Source organism: Pagrus pagrus (genome assembly GCF_965226575.1).
Source record: "Pagrus pagrus genome assembly, chromosome: 8".
Lineage (NCBI taxonomy): Eukaryota > Metazoa > Chordata > Actinopteri > Spariformes > Sparidae > Pagrus > Pagrus pagrus.
Genome location: NC_140192.1, coordinates 26742574 through 26766584, shown reverse-complemented (window position 1 = coordinate 26766584; position 24011 = coordinate 26742574). Strand labels below are relative to the sequence as shown.

The window sequence follows — 24011 nt, the reverse complement described above, 5'->3', positions numbered from 1 at the left end:
ATCAGTTCAAGGAGCCGCGGCAGCCATCTGCTTCACACAAACAAGGAATCTTTGTCTCCTCAATGGGAAACTTGTAGTCGTACGTGATCTCTTCATTGATGCCGATCGGCTGCCGGGAGTATATCACGATCTTCTTCTGAGACTCCACAGTGATGATCTTTGCATAGCAGTTAGGCTGCAAGACAAGGAAACCCACAAATGTAAACATTGTAAAAGTATTTTGCATAAACCATTATATTAAACAAATCAGATAATGACTGAATTGTAATTTTCGGGTGAACTGTTCCTTTAAACTCCAACACTACCAGCTACCAGCTCTCACTCACGTTGCAGCTGTGGTTTATGAATCTGGCTAAGTTCCCATGTTTAGTAGCATCGATGATGGTGTCCTGATCAATGCGGAACAAATAGCTGCTTCCGATGCCCTCGTCCTCGTATCTCTGCTCCCTCATGTCAGCGATGACCTAAGGAGAAGGAAAATAGCTTCTGTTGTTTACCACTATCACACTACTCACTCTCCTGGAAAGCACCCAGAAGAAGCAGAGGGTCCCACTGGGCCAGTTCAAGGGAAACAAACAAGGCTTGAAAGCACATGTTTTGACATTTGTTAGAAATGGTGGGTTCATGATGAATCAAGTTCATGTTTGTCCTACCTGTCGGATGATTTGGCCCACATACTCAATCACCATCTCATCTGCTGCTATAGGCTCCATTGCAAACAGGCCCCACTCGTGGATGTGACTTCGGCTGAAACGAATCCTCTTCTTTCGGAACTGAAATAAGAAGATATGAAGAGTGTTTACTGACATGGCAGTTATCCTTTCAAGTAATCGATTACTGTGTTCTACTTTAGGTAGAAAACTCTGACCACAGCAAAGTCTGTGCATCTGGACAGACACATTACTGTTTGTGTCATTGTCTCAAATATAGCCTTTTCAGTGTTTGCAGGTTACATTCTACTGTATTGTAGCAGTGGTAATATCATTAGCAGTTATATTAAAACCGAAATTGAATCGCTATATACTAATGCCTAAATATAAATAATTGCCTGGTTGCATCCACCTAGTCTTTTTTCCTTGCCTGCCTGAGCCCATCTGAATATGTTTACCTGTGTCTGGGTTAATTTACCCTAGTTGGTGCTATTTATATGTTTGTCCATTTTAGTATCTGAGACCTGGACCTACACACTTTTTGTGTTGATTGCGTTGTTCCAGTGTTTTTTCTTCTTTTTGTAAATATAATATGTGGTTTATGATTTTGTTTGCACTTCTTCAAAGTGAGTGTACATGTGTAGTAATATGTTCCTTACCTTCAGCTGGTTGAACTTGACCAGGTCACTATCACAGCTGAAAGAGGACAGCAGGCGACGCTGTTCAGACCTAAAGTCAGATCCAGATCGCAGGGAGGTTGGTTGCTGGGTTCCCTGTTGAAATATATGTCAGTATTAGGCACTGAATGAGGTAAACTGAGCAATTAAATCATCACAGCATCCCCTCTTTTGTACCCGAGTGCTTGTAGATGGAAGCTCCGTGGTCAGCTTCATGTTGTTGAGGTATCTCAGTTTATCTTTCCTGCTGATTTTGTAGAAACCTTCACTGCGAGCAGAGCCGGTCCTGTGCTGTGGCTGCCATGATGTGTGTTCATCATTCTCTGTGAGCACTTTAGTCAGTGAGCAGCAGTCAAGGATGTCAAGCACAGAATATGATGTACAGCTGCATGTGTCTATAAGGTTACTGATTTATCTGAATTATTTGCTTATGTATATGTTGCAGAATTAATCTTAGTCATCTGTGCATGAATCAATATAAATTTTACCTGCTGGTTATTCTTTATTTAATTATTTAATTTAATTTTAACATCAAACTGTTTAAAAGGATATGAGGGTGAGGTGTCCACAGGGTGTCACTGATCCACCCACGGCCATTATCCTGCTCCTGCAGCCGGTCATAAGTACACTGCAGCAGCCTTGCATCTTCTTCATCCAGTCCCTCCCTCCAGACTCTGTGAAGTATCCTCCTCTCCTCACAGTGTGAACGCCGCCGTCTGTGAGGATGACCATGAGAGGAGAGAGACCCTGTAATTCTTTTCAGTGACCTCTGCCGCTGATGGACTCTCCATCTTCTCTTTAGCCTCCTCAGCTGTTTTCTCCTCAATGAGGATTTCTCTGTCTCTCTCCTATTCTCTTCATCCAGGAGCCCTGGCATATTCTCCAGTCCCCGCAAGGGCTTCATTCTTACACCTGAACTGGTCCACATGCCCCTCCCATCAGCAGAGTCAGATGAAGACTCAGAGAGGCTGCACAGAGAGATGGGAGATCCTCCGAGAGAGTCACATAAAAGGGGCTGAGAGGAGGTCACCATTTGTGTTTTCCTCCTGTGGACGATGGCTCTTCGGGGGAGGATGATGTCTCTTCCAGGAGTCTTTGGGGCTGTGATATATGGATTGCTAGACAGGTATGGCACAGGAGGTGGGCTGCAAACAGTTGGGCACATAGTTATGCTACCCTCTGGCATGGTCGTCTCTCTGCCTGGTGTTGCTGGAGCCCTCCCACAGCTGTACTGAGTCCACCCACTTCTATCCTCTTTACCAGGAGTTTTGGGCCTCTCCTGGTATGATGAGGGACCAGATGGAGCTAGAACAAGCTCAGTGCTTTCTGGAGAGAGGGAGAGGACTTCATCTGCTGAGTCCTCACTTCCCAGTTCAACCACTATGTCTTTGCCAGGTGTTTGAGGTCGTTCCACCTCCTCCTCAGCTGGGGATGTTGGTTTGCTTCTTATTATCAGGTCGGGGTCACTGTCCTCCAAGCAGCCAGTCGGAGTGAGAGGCCGAAGGTTTTCTATGTTCGCCAGTGACTCCACAGTCCAATCAGGGCTCTCCATCTCTACATCAAGGTGCAGCTCCGCTGCTATATGGATAACGAACAAGAAAACTTTGAAATCATATTTTCATCATTCTGTCAATGCTTTTGTTGCATTCTCCACACATTTTACATCATTTTAAGTCGTGCTACTTTCATGGCTCTAGTGATGGCAAAAATACTTGAACTTTGCATGTTTACCCATACTGACTACCAATCCGATAAAATAAATAATTCATATTATTTTTAGCAGCTGTATACTACTAATCCTGTACAGAACTATTACATTTTGTACCGCAATGTCAGAGTCAGAGTAAAATATAACAACTATTTGATGGATTGCCATGAAATAAGGTCCTTAAGAGGACAGATTCTAAGAACTTTTACATTCATCTGACTCCTCTTGTAGCCCCATCAGCAGTTTTCACTTATTCAGTGAAATATCTCAGAATCTGCTTGGATTGCCACAAAGGTTTGCACAGACATTCGTCGATCCTCGCGGATAAATCATACTGACTTTGGTAATCCCCTGACCCTCAACATTGACATTTTTGTTTTTGTATTGAAATATGTCAGTAAATAATAGATGGGTGGCTTTGAAACTGTGTACACACAGTCGTGGTCCCAAGAGGACTTCATATTTAGTGTTATTTGGCAACTGTTAGCATGCTCACAAGCTAAACTAAGATGATGAGCATGAATGTCGTTTTAGCATGCAGTTTCTGTTTGACATCAAACATTATTTGCACTATCCTAACTCTTTTCATTGATTGCAATAAATCATGCTGGGCATATAACCTGGAGGTCCGATAGGTGACAGGAGATGGTCCTGTGGTTCGCTGGTTTGGAGCTCCATGATGGCATCCATGTCACAGGTGACTTGTTGACAGGATGTGTACTGGTTCTCCTCGGTTTCCTCCCTCTGAGAAGGATCTGACCAGTCCTGCAGCTCCAGCTCCAGCTGAGCACCGGGGGTTAGTGGCGCTGAAGGGGTGACGGGGGGCTCAAGCTCCATTGACTCTTCATCTGAGGATATGACTATACACTCTGAACTCCTGTCATCCTCGCCATCCTCCTCCATGCCTTCATCTTCAGGACCGAGGTCAGAGTGTGAAGAGTCCTCAAAGCTCTCTGAGGCAAACGAGTCAGACGAGTCGAAATCTGACGAATACTCACTTTCCTCCGAAGAGCTGTTCTCTGAAAAAGTATCTATAATAGAGGAAAGAAATAAATACTTACTTGTAAGGTTTGTGATTATTCATTAGTATTCAGTATTGTACCTGTGTGACATTCTAATGTACCGCTATCCGAGCTCAGTGCTCCATCACTAGTTTGGAAGACGGCAGCATCTTCATCCTCTGCAGGTTTTTGTGCCTGTTCTTCCTCAGGATGATTCTCACCATCATCACCATCACCATCATCATCATCATCTCTGTCACACTAATGAGAACACCAGTTACATTATGTAGTCTTAATAATATCATATTTTAACATAAAAACAGTTTATCATATTAATGCTTTGTATGTAGTTATAGTATATAGGTATATAGACTTTTAGGGATGCATTACTTGCTTAATTACTTGCTTCTAATAGCTAAAACCTGAGATAAGAGAATCGATATATTCACATCTTTTATTGAAAACTTAAAAGGTGCATAGCACCACCTACTGTATTGGAGTGTGATAACGCTTCATAGCACATTTTAATTCAGTAGCCAGAAGCAGATAATATAAATATCCCATTATCAGGCCGATATATACAGTGTTGCATATAAGTCACACTCTAACTCCACACTGCAAACTTTTTTTCTTAATTCCACTTTTAATTTTCATGCAGACTGTATTTACCTGAATCTGAGGAGCTTCGTTCACCGGCACAATTGCCTCCACTTTGTCTGACAATGTTTCTTCATCTTGAAGTGTGTTATCTTTCTCTCTCCCTCCATCATCATCGTCATCATCACCATCACTGTCAAGCGCATGTGGTCTTGCATGTCTGCGTTTGGCTCTCTCAGCTGCAGGTCTAAATAAATCGTCCCCCTGTTTCACATCTAAAACCACAAAGAACGAGAAAACACAGTCAACGGTCTGGATTACACAGTGGGGTTAATTTAAAGTAAATGAGGATTGATTGTATTAGGGGCACTGACCAGCACTTTCATGTGTAGAACACGACACATTTTCGGTCTCTTCTGATGTAGTAGGATCATCAGCTCTTTTCCTTTTTACCTGCATGACAAGGATATTTCACATTACAATCATCTATCACTCAGAGGACAAATGCAGTGTGTTTTAAATTAAAGGTAAGCAGAATAATTTACCTTGAAAGACGGCAGTGGAGGCTTTTTGCCCTGACCATTGATGCAAGTGAGGGGATTTATTTGTTTGGTCCTCTCTCCCACACTTGTTGGTCCACTTTTCAAAGGAGGAACTTGTATCTTGTGAAAAAAAACATTAATAGTAATGAACCTACTGGTTTCAAAGCCATTGAAAGTGACAAAGGACTTTTCCTACACATGAAATAATAAAGAATGTAAAGAACTTACTTTTGTTTTCTTCTCTTGACAGTCCCACCAGTCCTCAAATGCCTTGAAAGCGACCCCTTCAATCATTCTACGTGTGATGTCCTTCTTAATGATTGACTTCAGTTCATCCACGATGACTTCTAAAACTTTTTCTACTGTCACCTTATGAGGGTTCTCCCTCACGAGCGGGTAGCCTGGTGGTGGTACAAAAGGGTTAAACCTGGGAAAAGGTGGAGCGGGCCAGGGTGGTCGAGGGAAGGCTAAAGGTGCACTGCCATGCCTCGGAGGATTCCCCTTATCCGAAGGGCCTGCAGGCTGCATGGGTGAGGGGTACACAGGAGGTGGAACACAAGGCGGCACCATCAAAGGTGGAGGCGGTCCGAGAAAAGTTGGTGGGGGCGGAATAGAAGGAGGTGGTGGAATAGGGGGAGGAGGAATGGAGATGCCCGGAGGTGGGATCCAGCCTGGAGGTGGGATGGGGATGGTGCCATTGGGCAGGCGAGGTGGGACAGGTGGAATAGATGGATGAAAGCGAGGGATGGGGAATGGAAAAGGGGTGACTGGTGGATGGGAGCATCCAGGCCTGATGGCAGGAGGAGAAGAAAAGGATGGAGGCTGAGGATGTGGATGAGAGGAGATCTCTTCTGTGGGTGTCAGAGCTCTGGACGCTCTGTTATTTGAGCGTTCCTTATCCTCATTTGCTGCATGATGTTCCTGAGTAAGACAGAAAAAAATCTGAAGAATTATCAGGGCTGGCTACTTGCATAAACACTCTGCGTGGTTATTCAGGGCCACAACCAATAAGAGGAGCTCACTCCTCGCACTCTAAACAGTGTCAACTTGACTTAGGGTGTAGCCATGGTAATGCAGCAGCACTGTTGGCAACCTTGGGTCAACCTTTTTCTTGCTGTGTAGCGGCCACATCCTGTTGAGTCTGCGGCAATGAATCTTCTTTCAAAATGCATTTTGAGTCACTTCTCACAAATTGCTTAATTTCCGACTGGCACTCAAGAGTGGAAGAAAAGTAAATTGGAGATGGCAAAAAGAGCATTGGATGAAAGTATGAAAGTCAAAACTGAACTTAAGTTGTCTTACAACATTGAAGTTTATAAAGTTTGGTTCTAATCTGAATATATTATCAGTCTTCTGAAAATGTGACCAAATCTGCTGGCTCAAAAATACACATACAGTAACTTGAACAATCAATTTGATTGATTATAGAAAGTTGTGTTAATCAAATTTTCTTTGTTGCAAGGCCTCTTAACTTCTTCTGAGTCTTTCTGATTGATATTGGCTGATGACTTTTCTGGGCCCATTATAATTGGGCTTGTTTGATACACCCACCAGACTCAGCCACAAACACTACAATGGGAAAGTCTAAAGAGCTCAGCATTGATCTGAAAGAGCACATTACTGATTTGAACATGTCAGGAAAGTCACCATTTCAAAGCAGTTAGCATGATATATGATGATATGCCATGATATACATTTTCTTTACAAGTGAATGTTAACTTTTGACCGCAACTGTAGATATTGTGTAGCTAGAATTATCTACAGCCTGAGTCCATGGGGTAAAAGAGGCAATAATAGAGATGTGGCGTTGGCTTTCCGCACACCTCCAAAGCCCGGTAGGTTGATCCTATGGCGGCAGTGGCTTGGATCTGGGGGGAGAGGGTGGATGGTGGTCGGGGGGTTTTATACATATTTGCAAATTTGGATAACATTGCATTTGTTGTGTGGTAATAAATAGGCCTGGAAGATATATAAAACATATAAATATTTCAGCAAAGCGAACTTTGTTGCACCAGGACCATCTTCATCAACAGCTGGCATGACTGCTGCTGAGGGAATAAAGTGTTTAAGGGCCACAAACAAAATGTTGTTTAAATACCACTTAATTGACATCATGATGCATGTAAAGATCTTGAGGAATTACCTTTGGATGTGACAATGACTGGATCCTTTCTGCATCCTGAGATCTCCCTTCAAAATGTGTAAAATCCGACCCATCAGGGGACTGGGAGTTTCTTGTAAGAAAGGAAACAGCTCGAATAGTTTCATCCTCTTCATTTTCAAGGAGCCACGATGGACTTACATCCACCAGATCATTGTTAGAGCGCTGGCGGCTTGTTGTGAAAGACGCACAAGAAGCCGGAGAGCAAACAAGTGAGTCCTCTGAGAGAGGGGAGGTATTAGCTGAGCAGGGTGAAGTTGGGCTGTCCTGAGACTGCACATCAGCCTCCACAGTCTCTCTACCAAAGTACGAGGGGTCAGTACTCTGTCTGTTTATGAGCAAACTTTCAATGCGCGAGTCCAAACTCTCTCCCTCTGGCCGGGGGCTGCTAGAGGAGCAGTTAACAGCAGGTGAAGATAACTCTGTTATGCACGCACGGTCGTAAGGTGGGGAGGGTGCTGCTGTCTGCCGGTCAGCTGTGAAATTAATGCTCAGGATGCTGAAAGAGCTCAGATGTAAAGCCTTGGAGGTGGACTCCTGGCAGGGGGAGGCAAGGTTAAAGGAAGGGTCTGTGTTATTGTGAGTAGAGGACTGTGCATTGTGACGCCAGAGTGCAACCTGCTGGCTGCTTGTTTGTAGTTGGGTAGAGAGGGGGTGTGGTGTCTGTGTTTGGCCATGCTTCAAAAATAAATTGACATCTGAGACTTCGCCGGATCCCCTGTGATGCCTCGCGGGTTTGCGATGGCAGAGCTCTCGTCTTAAAGGTTTATGAACACTATAGGTGGAGGGCTCCCCCTGGAGGACCGGCGTTGCCTGAAGACTGGAGTAGCAAGAGTCCTGGGAGAGAGGAGTGGCAGACAAGCAAGGAGTGCGGGGGGTTCCCTGAGAACGTGGTGTAAGCCCAAAGCTGCAAGGTGTATCCTGCCAAATACTGGAGTAGGCTGTGTCCAGAGAGAGGGGTGTGGAGATGCTGGTGGGGCTGGAGACACTCGCCTGTCGCTGTGTGGCTGCACTGCCCTGTAAGAGGCGGATAATACAGAGAAACATGATAACAACTGAAAAATAATATCCTTAAAAACAGCTGGTTTAAGAATACTGCATATCTGATTAAGTCAATCCATTATAATCAGCTTTAAAATCTTTACCAGCAAACTGTCGATCAAGCTTTGAAGAGCTTGCTCATTGCTGCCCACTGGCAACGTCCAAGGAGTGTAAAGGCCACGTAAGAGAAGCTGGAGATATCGCGCCCTGTTCTCACCTGAGGAGGGTTGCACAGTAACATTCAATTAATCAAGTACATATATCAATCATCAGTACATATATCAATGCAAGTACTTTATTTTTACCTTTAGGATCGACTTCCACATGAATAATGTTTCCCATTACTGAGGTCTGATGGAGATGCTGGACGGCGTTTTTTGCCGCCCTCACTGTGTCGAAGATAACCTTCGCGATCCCTAAATGCTTCTTGTTCTTAGGATTGTAAAATATTTCCACTTCTTCAATGTTTCCATAAATTTTACACATATTAGTCAGGAACGACTCCCTCACATTGTCATTCAGCCTGGAAAATGTCACTTCTTTGGGCGGAACAGGACCAACATACCACTCATCAACCTGAAAGGACACAGATAAACAACAATTATTATTATTATTACTGTTGTAATTATGATTATCAAGTTGTGGAATGTAACAAAGTACATTTACTTGATTACAAATTTGAGGTACATTCGCTTTACTTGAGGATTTTCTTTTTATACTAGTTTATACTTTTACTCCACGACAATTATATTGTACTTTTTACTTTCTACTTTTGTTCTACATTTGTAGTTAATAGTTGCTTATTAAAATTTTGCATACAAAAACATATGAGGAGCATAGTTGCATACTCGCATAGTTATAGATTAAACTACCCATAGTATATAAAATTAATCAATTTAAGTAAATCTAAACTATTTTGATAACTAATTAATCGTTCATGCAAAAACCTTTCATGGTGAGGACTTTTTTTTGTCTTTAATTAAAGTAAAGATTTGACTATAAGTCAGAAAAAACGAGCAATTTCAAGGTATCACTTTGGCTCTGGGTAATTGCAATGAGCATTTTACAAAAATCTTACAATCACTTGAGAAATTTCACTAAAAATCACAATTAATTGAGAGAATCATCACTGGACTAATCCATAATGAAAATGATCATTAGGTTCATTTTCTTGGTCTCAGTACATCCTAGTCGCTCTTTTCCTATATCAAATTAAACTATAAATTATAGTGCACAAATATCTTTAATCTTAAAATTGTTTATATAGAATCATAAATGGCTAAATATCGAATGTGCATTTGTGACAAGAGGGTAAGTTGCCCAACTATGTGGGGTAAATACTCACATTATATTTTTTAACAAATAAGAACATGATATAAGGGGGGTCTTTCCACACTCATTTTAGCAGTTAAAAGTCTGAGTTATCAGAACAGATGTTCTGAATACCAGATAATACTCTGTCAGTGTCAGGGCATGAAAAAACAGGAGCCAGTGGGCAAGACAGAATTTGCTGACCAAATTCACTCTTACCAGACAAACAGGTGTAAATAAATAACATATTGATATATAATCATCCTGAACTATTTTTTGTTTTAGTTCCAATTGAAAACCAAATGCAACATTTATGAACCACACTGACAAGCTCAATATAGGTTAAATTGTGTCACTGACAGGGGCTACACAGCCTAATCACAGTCACTGGCAGAGTCACGGTGCTGACACAAATCCTGGAACAATTTGCCTTGAAAGCCCTGGAGTGACATGTGTGCTATTTCCAGCTATACCACAGGCTGGCTTGAGTTCAGGACTTTGGTTTAGGTATCAAAATAAACCTTTTCTCACCTCTATTCAGGGCAAAAATAAAATAACTGAACATACTAATCCAAGTTTTAAATACAAATAAATAGTGCACTTTAGTTTTTTCCCCTATATTGTTAAAAAATATAAAAATTGTTAGTATTGTTGTTGATGTTGTTGTGCTGACACATGACAGCCCGAGTCATAAAGATTTAATAATATATAAGTCACAGGGGGTTTTACTTTTAATACTCTCAGGACAAATCCCTTATTATATTAACATCATTTTACTTAAATAACATTTTCAAAGTAGGACTTTGGTGTATTTTTACAGTGTGGTATTAATATGTTTGACTTTGCTAAAGGATCTGGATACTGTCTCCACTGTCTCTGATGAAGATTACCTTAAATTTAGCCACCAGAAGGTCAGCCTTGATAGATTTGCTCCACAGGCGGCAGATGCGCGGATCTCTGGCTGTATCCACAGGAAACAGACCTACCGGTAAATCCTCCACCTGTGCAGGTAAACAACATCCATCATCATGGAAAACATACAGTACCTGCTTCTTTGGCGCAGTATTATAGCGGGGAGATGTGTCACAGGCAGTTATCTATCACGAGCAAACAATGGAGAGATGATTAAAGATGCTTACGGGGATGTTAAAATATTCTCCATCATAACGGTAGACTTTGTACAGTCCTTTTGTCAACGCAGGGTCAATAATCAGTTTACAACTTCTCCAGGGCTGAGGCTGAGCTACTGTCTCTGTCTCAGTAGCTTGTTTTTCGCTTTCCATCACATTCGTCGATCCCTGGAAGAACAACAATGTAAACACGGTGAATCCAGCTGTTAGCTAGCTGACATTAGTCCTGGCTCCAGGTTAACACGCCCCGACAGGTGATGGGAGCATCACCTGTAACATTATCCTTCTCTAAAAAGACAACGGCTCGTCAAATTCAACATGTCCGAAGACTTAAAGTCGAACAAAACATTGTTATCTGCCTACCTGCACCAAAGTTGGATCCTTTGATGGAGCAACATTGTGGAAAAGCTGCTGTTATTTACGGTGTTTTCCTCACTGCGTCGCCCCAGGTTGGAGAACGGATCCATCCGCCGTCAGATAGAGACCGAATATAGATCCTTCAGTGAGGCGGAAGAACACAAAAGGTTGGAAGAAGGTGGGTCGGCAGGTGACAAGTGTGAAATGTATGTCTACCTTCAATAGTGTCAGTGAGCTTATACTAGAAAAAAAATGCTTGTTTGTTTAACCAAAAATGTGTTTTATATAGAAAGTCATGCCCTGTAGGCTTAGAATGATATGTTTAAACTATGACGACAGACTTATGGTATAATACAATAAGTATAACTGCTGATATGGCAACATTTATTTTTATTCTTGTTTACTTTTATTGTTTACTTGTATTTTTATTATTATTGCAAAATTGTGTGTCATTATCGTATATAATCTGACATAATGAAATGAATGAATTAAAAAGGCCCATTTGTCAGCATTAATGGAAATAGAAGTAAAATAATGAGCTCTGAAATGTATCTTTATATAAAAAAACATAGCATAAGATTACATAACACAACATGATAAAGCATAACAAAACCTTACATACCTTAAAACATAACATAGCATAACGTAAAATAATAAAACATAACATAAAATACCACTACATTACATAACTTAATAAAAGAAAACATAGCATAATATAACAATACTACGGAAGCCCTAAAGGGCCATGCATTCATACATTTTATTTCCTCCGTTTTCCCGTGATAACAAGTTAATTTCATTTGTTTTCTCGAAATCTCGAGTTATTATCTCGAAATAACAACTGCTGTTTTCCCGAGATAACGGGATAATTTTCTCGAGATCTCGAGATAACGAAACTTTGTTTTCCCGAGGTAACGATATAATTAATTAGAGATCTCGAGATAATGACTGTGATATGATAGGCCTGAGATTATGGAGACGCCCGGGACCTCGTAGCTGGTCAGCTATGTAGTTAACGACAACATCAGGCTCACTTAGATTGCGCTGCTTACATAGCTGAAGCCTTGCTAACCGTCTTTCTAGATTACGCACACTAATGTGTATATTATCTGTAATAGCAAGGCATAATGCTATTTCAGCCTGTGTCAGGCCTTGATTGAAAAGATATGTGACATGGTGATCGATATGCTCCTGCTCCTCGGACATTGCTACACTGAATGATGTTTCCTGCAATGATCATTTTGTTTTCTCAAGATATCAAATTAATTATATCGTTATCTCGAGATAACGAAACTTTGTTTTCCCAAGATAACGATATAATCAATTCGAGATCTTCAAAGTTTTGTTATCTCGAGAAAATTATCCCGTTATCTCGGGAAAACAGCAGTTGTTATTTCGAGATAATAATTCGAGATCTCGAGAAAACAAATGAAATTAACTCGTCATCATGGGAAAACGGAGGAAATAAAATGTATGAACGCATGGCCCTTTAGGGCTTCCGTACAATACAATACATAACATAATAAAACATAACACAACAACATAACATGACATCACATACCATATTCAAAAGAGATAGTAACACGATAAAGATCAGTAGAAATATACAGGCTTACTGATGACAAATAAATTCAAGTGAGAAAGCTATATACGTTAAGTTACGTAAATCGCTGTGTGCACTAGCAATAGTGCAGTTTCTGTGTATTTTGAATGTATAGTTTTATATAGATACATAGTATGTATTCAGAATGCATACTATTTAAGAATATTGAGGAAAAATAGATATTAAATAAATAATATATTAAAAGTGTGTATGTGATGCATATTCTTTTACAACACAGGCATAAATATATATGAATAAATACTTTTATTGAATCTTAGATAAGTAGAACAACTGACCAAGACAATCTAGGTGAACCCTGAGCTGTTCTAGCTGTTCTGAGCGTCATTATGTCCTCCATCCAGCATTAATGTGAAAGTGGTGAGGTCTTTCTCCATCTGAGTAGGATAAGCTGTCTTGTATATATATTTAAATGAATACAAGATACCACATCATATTTTTTATAGTATAGAGTATATAGAGTGTTGTAGCCAATATATTCGAGGTTGTTCACACACTTAAATATCCAGACAGAAGGAAGAAGGGTAGGTTTAAATATTTGTAGGTGTGTCTCAAGGTGTGAGTGCCATATAAAGTATCTCCAAGCCCTTTCATCTGTTCATACCAAAGCTTCTGTAAGTCAGTTTAGCTAGCTACCGCTGCAGTCTCAGTCTCTGTTTATCTCTGGATTATCTCTACAGTATACTGTATACACTGCCAGGACCAGCAATCACTGGAAGCTTCCCTCCTCATCTGTCTTTTCACAAAACATGTCCCGGAGAGGATCAGAGGCAAACAGAGGAAACACCAGTCAGCAAGAGGAATTCAAGGTTGTTATTGTAGGAGACAGGGCTTGTGGGAAAACCTCACTACTCAAGGTTTATACTACAGGAGACTTTCCAGAGGTAAGTACACACTGGCTCACTTGTTTTTTCTGTACGTTCATCCAAAAGTAGGGATGGATTCTGCCTGAAACACACTGTGTTGTAAAGACGAAACAGAATAAAATGTTTAGAATTCAAACAAACACCAGCAGTCAAGCACTGAGAGAAATCTCTTTCTTTTTTCAGGAATATGTCCCATCCGTGTTTGACACAAGTGTTGTAAATTCAAGGTACAGAGGGCAACATTTTCGGCTGCATCTCTATGACACAGCAGGTAAAGTCTCACGCTTCACCTCACACGTCTGAAATCACCTTGTTGAACAGGTAGCCCAAGTCTGCGGGAGGCGTGCGCTGTCATTCTTCAGCAGTGAACACATGAAAGAAACACAATCACATACCATGTTGTCTTTGCTTTTTTAAAAATACAATTATATTGGTTAAACGATTAGAGAGGGGTTTGTTGTTACTATTTTTTAATTACATTTGATTATAATCTACTTGTTTTAGTTTTATGTTTGATTTAAAATGGAGAGCTGTTTGATGATAATTTCAAATGGTTGGTTTTGGTGTTGTCTAATCAGGCCGAGAGGACTACGATCGCCTGCGGCCTCTCTCCTACAACAGTGTTGATGTGGCGCTGATCTGCTACGACATCATGGTTCCTGAAAGCTTTGATAATGTCTTTGTAAAGGTACTTCCAAAATGTGTCTTCAGTGTTTTTCTAGTTGAAGAAGATATCAGGGTCACTTTCTCCTACTCCAATTCATTAAGAGTTCATTAAGACACAGTATTAAATGTACAAATCACACTTTGAGGTGACCTTTCATCATGGAGACAACAGGCCGCTGGGCACAGACATGTAACAGCACACCTGACTGAAAGACACAAAGTGTCTCTTTTTAGTATTTTTGTGTCTGTGTATGTGTTTGTGGGACCCTTATTCATTTTTTGTTTTCATACTTTAATGCCTCTGTGGTCATTCTGAGTCTCTTTGTCACTTTTTGTGGTTTTATGTCTTTTTGTAATACTTTTGTTTCTTTTGTGGCACTCTTGTGTCTCTTTGTGGTACTTTTTAATCTCTTAGTGGCAGTTTTGTCTCCTCGTGCTAGTATGATGTATCATGTATTATTTTTGTATCTCTGTGGTGGTTTCGTATGTCTTTGTGGTATATATGTCTCCTTGTGGTTGTTTTATGCCTCTTTTTAGTACTTTGGTGAAGTACTTTTTAATCTCTTTATGGTAGTTTTTTTTTGTTGTCTCTTGATTGTTTCTTGTCTTTGTCTTTCTTCTGTGTCTCTTTGTAGTGTGTGCTTGACTTTCACAAAGAAATGTTAACATGCACCTCAAACAGATGCTCTGGCCCAGGGACCTGCTGACACCTTGGGCCCCTGGCCCTGTGCCCCGCAGGCTCGGTCAGGCTTACCACCTTGACCTATGCAATATAATCATTTTGCAGATTTTGCTTCCCAAAAATGTTACAGTGTTCAATATCTTTTAGTGGTTCCCTGAGGTCCACCATTTCTGTGATGGAGTGCCCATCATCCTTGTTGGGTGCAAAGCAGACCTACGAACAGACAAAGTCCTGATGAAGAAGCTCTGGTCATCGGGCCGGAATGCCGTCACATATCTCCAGGTATGAAGCTAATACACTTACCAGGATTAGCTCTGCACTCTTGTGTACATTTACTCTACCTTAGACAAGCGACCACACATTTTGATCAATTTGTGGTAATCAAACACTGACAGGGAGAAGAGGCCAGAAGGAAACTTGATGCTGTGCTGTACGTCGAGTGCTCAGCCAAATACAGGGAGAATGTGGACGACTTATTCAGAGAAGCAACAAAGCGAGCGCTAATGGAGACAAGAGGGACAGAACAAGTCAGACAGTGTGTGAGTGTGTGTGCTGTGCTCTGATGCATGCTCATGGCTCTGACTGATTGACTGAAGTGACACCCATGTCCGGACACATTTCCTGTGTGGTTTTACTTTTGACTTTATTATTTGTACAGCATATGCATGATTTTTATTCTCAACTTGCATATGGTATACACAATGCCAAAATGTACACAGTATGTAGCATGACATGGCTTATATATATAATTCTTGTATATAATTTTCTAAAATAATTTGACTTGACCTTTTAACTTCTTCTACCATGTGTCATCAAGTCAAATTCCTTTGTACACCTGGCAAATAAAATGATTTTATTTTTTTATTTTCCTGGAGTTTCTATACATATACGCCTGGTGGTTGTATACCTTTGCGCACCAGTCAAGTTGCTGTTCCTGAGATATGTCGTTGAATAATGGGCAGAACACTTTTTGCAAAATATTATGATATCACAGAGAAGTTGGCCTTTGACTTTTTGGGGTATAACTTGTCATAACTTCATGGTTTTATCCTATTAGACATTTGTGTAATATTTTATGAAAATTGTGATATGAATTGTTGAGTCATGGTCAAAAATGTTTTTTCTGAGGTCAGTGACCAAATTATAATCGGTTCATCCTTGAATCCAAGTGGACATTTGTGCCAAATTAGAAAAACAGGTTGTACAAAAAACATATCGATAAAAGATTTATATAAAACACACAAATCATCACAGATGTGTTTTATTCTCAAACAGGCAACAACAACAAAAAATCCTGGTGACTCGTAACAGTAAAAAGCTGCAGCTTCAAGCAAATGTACAATACAGTATTTTCTAAAAATTCACTTTTGTGCTATGCATTGACACACGCAGTGGAAGCTCTCTATATACAGTAAGATACACAGGGTTAAATAAATAAACCACAAAATGAACCAAAGAAAAATGCCTTTGTTTGCATTTTCAAAAAAAGGCACATTTGGCATTCCCTAGTGTCACAGAGTGTGTGAAGCTGACCTGAAGCTACTTAATTTCATTCCTTGTCTAATCTCTTAAAAGCATACCATGCAGCATTTCTCGGTCACTGAACTCACTAATTAAAGGTGGAGAGAGTTGATTGTTTAGTCTCATTCCCAGGTAGTGAGATACAGACGCTTTGGCTTGGCAGGCCACCAAACCAAAGCATCGGTATCTTTCTCCGAAATCGCTGACGCCCAAGTTTGGCAGGAAAATGTTTAGACAATAACAAATTACAGGCAGTGGGTAGAGTCTCTGCAAATACATCACACACCTCTAGCAGGTCATAAGTGATGAGTGAGATGGGTTGCGTTTGTACTCGTCTATATGTTTTGGGGTTTTTTTTGAAAAATCCTGCAGAGTATACCTTTAAAAAACCACCATCAACACCAGCAGTCTGTGAGATATGAACCTCTAATAGCTCCTTGTCTTCTGCTACGTGTCACAGAGATATTATCATCTGGTATTACACATTACATTATACAGTATATAAGGAATACACGGGTAATAAGGACAAATGTGATATTACCATAATGACCACAGCATTACCTTGATATAAATACAGCAAGTAACAAAATTCAGTTGTCAAAAATCGAACTCTTGTTCATAACATTGAATAACATTTTGTACTATTTTTTTGCCGACCAAAAGCCAAATAAAAATGTAGACATTTTTCTCAAATATTCAAAATTGTGAAAGATTTGGCATCATAACATATTTAGGGGAGAATAATAAGCAATATGATACATGACACAACACGTGAGAGTAACTGATGATAACAAACTGTCATCCAGCTCTTAATATGTGCACATTTCTTAATTTGAGCTTGTATCAATGTTCAACAGTAAAGACAATAAAGAAAAGTAAATTAAATGGTCAAACCAAAGTAAAACAGTTCAATAATGTACCACAGGATCCTATAATCCACACTTAAACCATGTAGAACCTAAACAATGTGACCACGCTCATGCCTGTAAACTATGAGTACAAAACAAACCTAACCACAACATATCCAATATGTGCATGCTTTGCAATAATACATTCAACAATACTTCTCAAAGCCAGTAACTGTTTTCACGGATTACAGTGTATCTGAATTGCAAAAGTAATGTGACAACGAGCAAATTTCTCAAGCTTGATTATAAAGGTGGCAGAGTCCTCTGACAGACGACAAATGAGCTCTTGATTCCACCATCAGGCTCATTTTGATTCTCTCCTGCTATAAAAATATGTGCACTGTAGTAACACACTTACTTACAAATACTGCTGATTTAACGCTAATATATTTGTTTTATTCAATACCTTAACAATCGTTGTCTCAAATCTTAACTGTCATATGCACGGAGATTTTTGCAGGTTATCAAAAATGAGGCAAAAGCATATTGTTCAGAAGCAGAGAACATTTAAATAAGGGCCGAGGAAAGTAACAAACATTTGGCACAACTTAAACTGGTAACTACAATCAGAAGTCCAGTCCAGTGAGTATGGGTGTGTCCGCATCCAACAAACCTGAAACACTAAGGCCTCGTACTTATATTAAAGGAAGAAACACATCTCCCATCGCTGACTGAAAACTGATCCATTCTGACTGCACCTTGGCCTGTAAAAGCAAACTCTCTCTTCACTTGGTTTAGCATATTTTATCATGTGAGTCAATGTTTTGGCATGATTCTCACAGTTTTTGGGTTGTATCCTGATTGAATGTACTTAGTTTAAGTCACTTAAAAAAATAAAAAATAAAAGCACCAGCTAGATAAAGTTAACGTAACTTGTTCCTTAATTTTGGTTTTAAAGCACACAGGTCGTGATTCTAATGTACCTGATATTTCACATGGACAATTTACATTTTGAATATGAACATCTGCATTGATTATAAAGGCTTGGTAATGCTCCTTACAAAGCCGAAATTAAAGCCAGGCAAGCGTGAGGACAGGAGAAATCAATGTAACCCACCATGGGGCAGTATTAAGGTCACAGGTGGATGCTGCAGCGGTGGTGAGTTATATGGTAGGGCTATACCTCCATCAGCGAAGCAGAATAAACTGTGAGTTGTGTAAACTATATATGCAGCACCACAATTTGTCTTCCTGAGTCATTAACAGACTTTTAAATTAATTTACTCTTTTTTGTTGTTTTGTTCTGATGAGGAACTTCCTCAGGTCAACAATTCCACACACAGAAGTCCTGTTTTCTACTGTTTTTAACAGATAAAGAAACAACATATTTTTCATTGATCGTGGCTATTTACCTTCATAAAAAAGTGGGTATCCCTTAAATTTCTCATTAGAAACACCCGAGTGCAGATATGAAGTCCTCAAACTAGAAATAGACAACTTTTTGGCTTTAACGTATCATTCTGAAGTAGATACAGATTGCACAGTGTAACGGCTGCAGAAAAATGACACCATAAAACTCTCTCTCAATATGCTATGCTAGTCTGCCTAGTGGGGCAGATGTTTCCTGCAAGAATGCATCAGAGCCATTGTTTTCCCTAGTGACTATCTTCTGAACACCTGGAATAACTGTGGAAACTCTACAGTGCAAAAGAAAAAGAATGGACAGGGATTCACTTGATGGAGAGTGTTCTGGTGTTGTGTCAAAGTCTGTTCCCCCCGCTGATGTGTTCCCTCTTTCAAGGACCACTCAAGACGGATCAAAACCAGTTCCATTCTTTCTACTAGATCAGTCAGTAACAAAACCTGCCTACTTATTAATACAACCACCTGTTTTACTCTGCCTTTTCATAGCACTGAGATCAGGGCTTCTAGGTCAAATTAGGGTCGACGGCAACAGTAATACCACAGGGAAAGTTGAAAAGTTGTCTATTTCTGCTTTAAGTGGCTTTACTCCTAAAATGCATACTGTTGCACTATAATATGCATTAAACAAGCCACTAAACTGTAAGCGCCTAAGAGCAAAAGATTTTCCTAAGTTAAAGGTAAAAGTACTTCACTTGACATACTGTATGATATGTGGAAGTTTGTGAACATGCATTATCCAAAGATGGACTGAGTATAAACCTTTCAGCGTTCAACAGATGAAGCTAGCAATAAAAAAAAAAGCATCTATGCACAGTTCATGAACATAAAAAATAAAGCTTTTATAATAGATTTCCTAATAAAAGCACTGTTGAATGTCCACTGCTGTTGTACACTAACTGCCTCTAATCAAGGGAAGTGGACAGCGGCCTTCAGGTCTTCATTCTCAGCCCTGTGGTCCAGCTGGTTCTGGAGCCGAATGACCTGCTCCAGCTCCCGGATCTGTCGGTCCGTTTTGTGACTAACCAGTGTGCGGTAAAAGTGGACGGCAAACACAATAAAAACGATCCCAAACGGCACCATGATGCAGGTGGAAGCGATGGCCGCGGCCTCACCGGAACTGATGGTGCCGTTGTTTTCAGTGTTGCTTTTGAGGGGTAAGAACTTCACCCAGCACAGGAGCATCACCTCGGTCAGGAAGAGCAGGGTGCCGATGACTGTGGAGAACGCCCAGGCCAGTTCTATGTGGTGGTGCATGCGTTCGTGGGGAGACTCGTTGACAGAGTTGAGGTTGTGAACGTTGCTGACAGCCTCAAGATTAGGGAGGATGCAGGTGCTGATCATGAGGGCAAAGAGGTGGACTGCAACCAGGATTGTGGTACAGGCACTGAAGGCTATCAGCAGCCCCGGAGGATACGTGTGATCCCGCTCCAGCTGAACCTCCACCATGGCAACCTGGGAAAACCAGGCAAGAAAAATGTCAGTATTTGCAACATACATTAGGAGAGGAAATGTCTGTATTAATCTTAAAGGGGCTCTGTGGTACTTCTGTGTTCAGGTCATTAGTTCATGTTAACAGTTTCCATTTCTAAACTAACATTTGCTACTGTTGCTCTCTGTTAGCGGAGCGGAGAGAGGCACTGAGACGAGGCATAAAGTCAAACCCTTTGGATGGTCACTTAAAATCTGACCCCAGTCCCTCACAAAGAAATCTACAGTCCAGCAACATTAAACAACTTCAACAAATTGACCACGGGCTTGTATAGACAACTCAGAGGGATGGGGAAGGTCTATTTTTCCCATTACAATAAATAAAAGGGATTAATACATGTTAATTTATATAAATTGTTACATAGAAGAACCCCTTTAATATAACTCCTGGGTAGTCATGGGTTAGAACGTAAGCATGTTGAACCCTTCGAAAGATAGATAGACAGACACACAGATAGTTTTCATTATCGATCTTCTGATCTGATGATTTTTTATGATTAATCACATAATTAATGGCTTAATAAAATGTGTATAAAATATAAAAAATGCTCCCATAGCCTAAAGTGACATCTTCGAACTGCTGAATTTGTCCGACAAACAGTCCAAAACCCAAAGACTCTTCATCTACTGTCATATATAGCAAAGAAAACCAGCAAATCCTCACATTTAGGATGCTGGAACCAGCAAATGTTTGACAATTCTGCTTGAAAAATGACTGAAACTTTATATCAAATATCAAACATTGTTATCAGTACATTTTCTCTCGATCAGCTGATTGATTAATCGACTAGTCATTGCAGCTCTCTGTATATACATCAAATCATACGCAACCAAAAATAAATCTTCTCATATACGGTCTCTTCTTCTAAATCTAAGAACTTGTAGGCCAAAGTTAAATTAAGGTGTTATTATAAAAATGTAATGTGAGATGTATTAAGAACAGGACAACTACAACACTGTAACCACACATTAGAAGCTACATCTAAATGAATCCCCATTATCATGCATATAAAGGTTTTCTTAAAACAGTTAGGCCTACATAAATACAGATATATATCTGTTCATTTTTATATTTTCAATGAACAGCCTATGTTTTACAAAGCATAATAACTTTTTTGGAATCAGGATTGGAAATATAGCACCCCGGGGTTGACTTGTAGCCTCCGTTGAAGGAACATTAAAGGAGACATGGTGGAGATGCTCCAGCGGTGCGATGCGGTCTACTTGTTGCGGCGGAAGTTTAGCGGTGTGTGGGCGAAGCGAGCCCTCTGAAGTTTGCGTTCACGGTTTTATTCTCTTGCTCCGTTATTACCGCTCGGTCACGTGCAGCTCGTGCAAAATCAAACGGCGACTAACTCTGACCTTCTCGTGTTCACGTCCGCAGGTCACTACACTGTCCTGACGGTTATAAAAGGGTCATTCGTGTTGAGTATGAGGGCACAGGAGGCGTCACCCGGCCTGTAAAGTGTCGCTGCAGCCTCTCTAAACAATCATCTGCGTCACGTACGTATCAGCGCTTCATGCCGATGGCCTATAGCCGAGTTTGCATTAATGCAGGAAACACTGCGCTCACTGTAAGAGGAACCAGGGGAGGTCAAATATTAACTTACCATCGCGAATCCGGACAACAGAGCTGAAGTTCGGCTGGTGGCTTTTAACTTGGCTCGACTCAAGTACAGTTTTCTCCATGACAGAGCCTGCATGGAGTGCTCGTTCAAACTCATTCCGGCAGCTGCTCCAAGTTACCACTTCTTTTCTTTAGTATCTCCTAAATACTAGTTCAGCAGCCTAGAAACCGGATGGATTCAAAGGAAGGCACTCGGTGAAGAAGAGCGATGAAAAGCGGACGCAGGAAATGTGGTTTTAACGAGGCGCTCCTCCAAACACCAGACACAGACACAGACACAGAGAGAGAGAGAGAGAGAGAGAGAGATATCAAACTGTGTCCAAACTTTCCTTCAACAGCTGACTGGCTGTCAGACTCTTTGAGGAAACACAACAAGATACCCACAATCCAATGCTCTCCACATGCGCTGCAGCAGACCGCCTGCAGGGGGCAGTAGCACACGCGTTTATCATGAAGCTGGTTTCCTGTACGGATGTGTGTTCATCTCTTCAACAAACACACACATGGTGCCATCTGTCAGGTTTTTTAGTGGCTCATTGATGGAATCTGAGGAGTCTGAAAATTAAACAAAAATGTTCATGAATCTGTGATGATGATGTCTATTATTAATATTTTAAACAGTCATTCAAGTTTCTTATAATTTATCCCTGAGCTACCATCTATAAAGAGATGGTTATACAATACTGTATATTTATCTATACCACAATAGTAAAACTATTCATTATTATTATATATTTTTCTCTTTTTACATTTCTGCAGTGTATTAATTACCCAGACTTACTATTCATAACTGTCTTCACACTGCAGTAGATCTGATAGATTTGTACTTATTTGACTACAATTGTGAGGTACTTGTACTTTACTTATGCATAGTTACTATAAGAAATGAAACTTTATGACTTCACTCCACTGCAATTTGGTGGTGAGTATTGTACTTTTGAGCCTACAACATTTCTATGCTTTAGCACTTTTTTACTTACTTTTAGAAAATATAAATCAACTAATAATAAATGATGATGTATTTCTAAATGCTAAGCGTCACAGAAGTATGTGAAGTAGCTGAAAACTTTACCACCTGCAGCATTAGTGATACTTACACATTAATGCATCACTTATTATAATCTAGTGACATGTTTACTTTTGGTAGGCTACTAAGTATATTTTGATGCTCATACTTTGACTTAAAAGTGCACTATATAGTTTTTGGGAAATAGATTTTAATCAGAAGAGAAAGATCTTCATTTACTGATTTATATATGCCTAAACACACTTAATAAACAAACAGTCTATGTTTTCATGACTGAATAATCAAACTGACCTTAAAGGACAACACAGTTTCATACTGTTTTACTTTGTGTATATGTGGCGGACCCTGCTTCCTTTCTAGCTTCAAACAGAGTTCTGGGGACCTTATTTTCCTCTGAGAACAGCTTGTTTATTCAGTTATGGAAAAAACTAACTCTTGCAGGCCTCTGTGTAAGTTCACACTTCTGACAACCGGATACAAGAGAATGAACACAGGACGCGTGATAGAAGTCCTCCACCACCCGGGGGCAGACAAGGACAAAACATCTAAGCGAGAATCAGATATTGAGAGGTGATTTTTTAAAATTTTATTTTAAAGAGAATAGACTAAGGAAATGCAATCAAAAGACACACTTTCTTTTCTGTGTGTATTTTGCAAACATGAATGCGTATGTGTGCTTCTTTGGTACAAACTCTTCTTAATGCACATTTAAAAATATGTGTATAGGGAAAGTTGTTTTGTTTGCCCAGTTACATTCTTCACAGAAGATCTGGAAGAGAACCAGAATCACCAGTAAGGTGCTTTGATGTTCTGTGAAATCCTGATTGTGAGCACACTGATGACTGACCTCACATGCATAAAGTTGAAGATTTGGAAGGGAAACATGAATCAGTCAAAATCTTAATTTGAAGCCTTGCTATCAGCAGAGGGAAGTCTAGGATCTGCAGGGGCCATAGCAAAATGAATGGCACCCTTAAAGACAAATAGAGTGTAGCTGTAAGAGAGCATGCATGCATTTCTCAACCTACATTACATAAAATAAACAAGTAGCCTATGGTTAATCAT

General features: G+C 40.2%; 3 protein-coding genes across 3 annotated transcripts; 1 reads left to right on the top strand and 2 right to left on the bottom strand.

Moving 5' to 3' along the window:
• Nucleotide 1: 1 nt before the first annotated feature.
• On the bottom strand, nt 2-11261 carry LOC311261915 (histone-lysine N-methyltransferase SETD1B-A-like; the record flags this gene model as incomplete). The annotated part of the gene is made up of 17 exons (XM_084360929.1): nt 11182-11261; nt 10828-10986; nt 10579-10689; nt 8683-8953; nt 8482-8594; nt 7319-8353; nt 5404-6096; nt 5179-5295; nt 5008-5086; nt 4159-4215; nt 3656-4066; nt 1865-2905; nt 1505-1650; nt 1310-1423; nt 654-773; nt 327-464; nt 2-175 (listed from the first exon to the last, which is right to left on the bottom strand). Exons 2-17 carry the CDS (start codon nt 10969-10971, stop codon nt 2-4), a joined length of 4764 nt encoding a protein of 1587 aa, XP_084217055.1. The 5' UTR covers nt 10972-10986; nt 11182-11261.
• Nucleotides 11262-13545: 2284 nt separating this feature from the next.
• Nucleotides 13546-15604, top strand: LOC311261914 (rho-related GTP-binding protein RhoF-like; the record flags this gene model as incomplete). The annotated part of the gene is made up of 5 exons (XM_084360928.1): nt 13546-13680; nt 13846-13933; nt 14241-14350; nt 15158-15292; nt 15406-15604. The coding sequence occupies 5 exons, from the start codon at nt 13546-13548 to the stop codon at nt 15571-15573; spliced, it is 636 nt and encodes a 211-aa protein (XP_084217054.1). The 3' UTR covers nt 15574-15604.
• A 651-nt stretch (nt 15605-16255) lies between these two features.
• Nucleotides 16256-22822, bottom strand: LOC311261054 (calcium release-activated calcium channel protein 1-like). Its single transcript, XM_084359429.1, has 2 exons — nt 21903-22822; nt 16256-20256 (listed from the first exon to the last, which is right to left on the bottom strand). The coding sequence occupies exons 1-2, from the start codon at nt 22014-22016 to the stop codon at nt 19711-19713; spliced, it is 660 nt and encodes a 219-aa protein (XP_084215555.1). The 5' UTR covers nt 22017-22822; the 3' UTR covers nt 16256-19710.
• Between the last annotated feature and the right edge of the window lie 1189 nt (nt 22823-24011).

Excerpts from the sequence above, each read along its gene's own strand:
- LOC311261054 (XM_084359429.1), bottom strand. The coding sequence starts at position 22,016 with ATGAGTTTGAACGAGCACTCCATGCAGGCTCTGTCATGGAGAAAACTG. Across the intron at positions 20,257-21,902 it reads TGTTGTCCGGATTCGCGATG|GTTGCCATGGTGGAGGTTCA; the intron begins GTAAGTTAATAT and ends TGGTTTTCCCAG.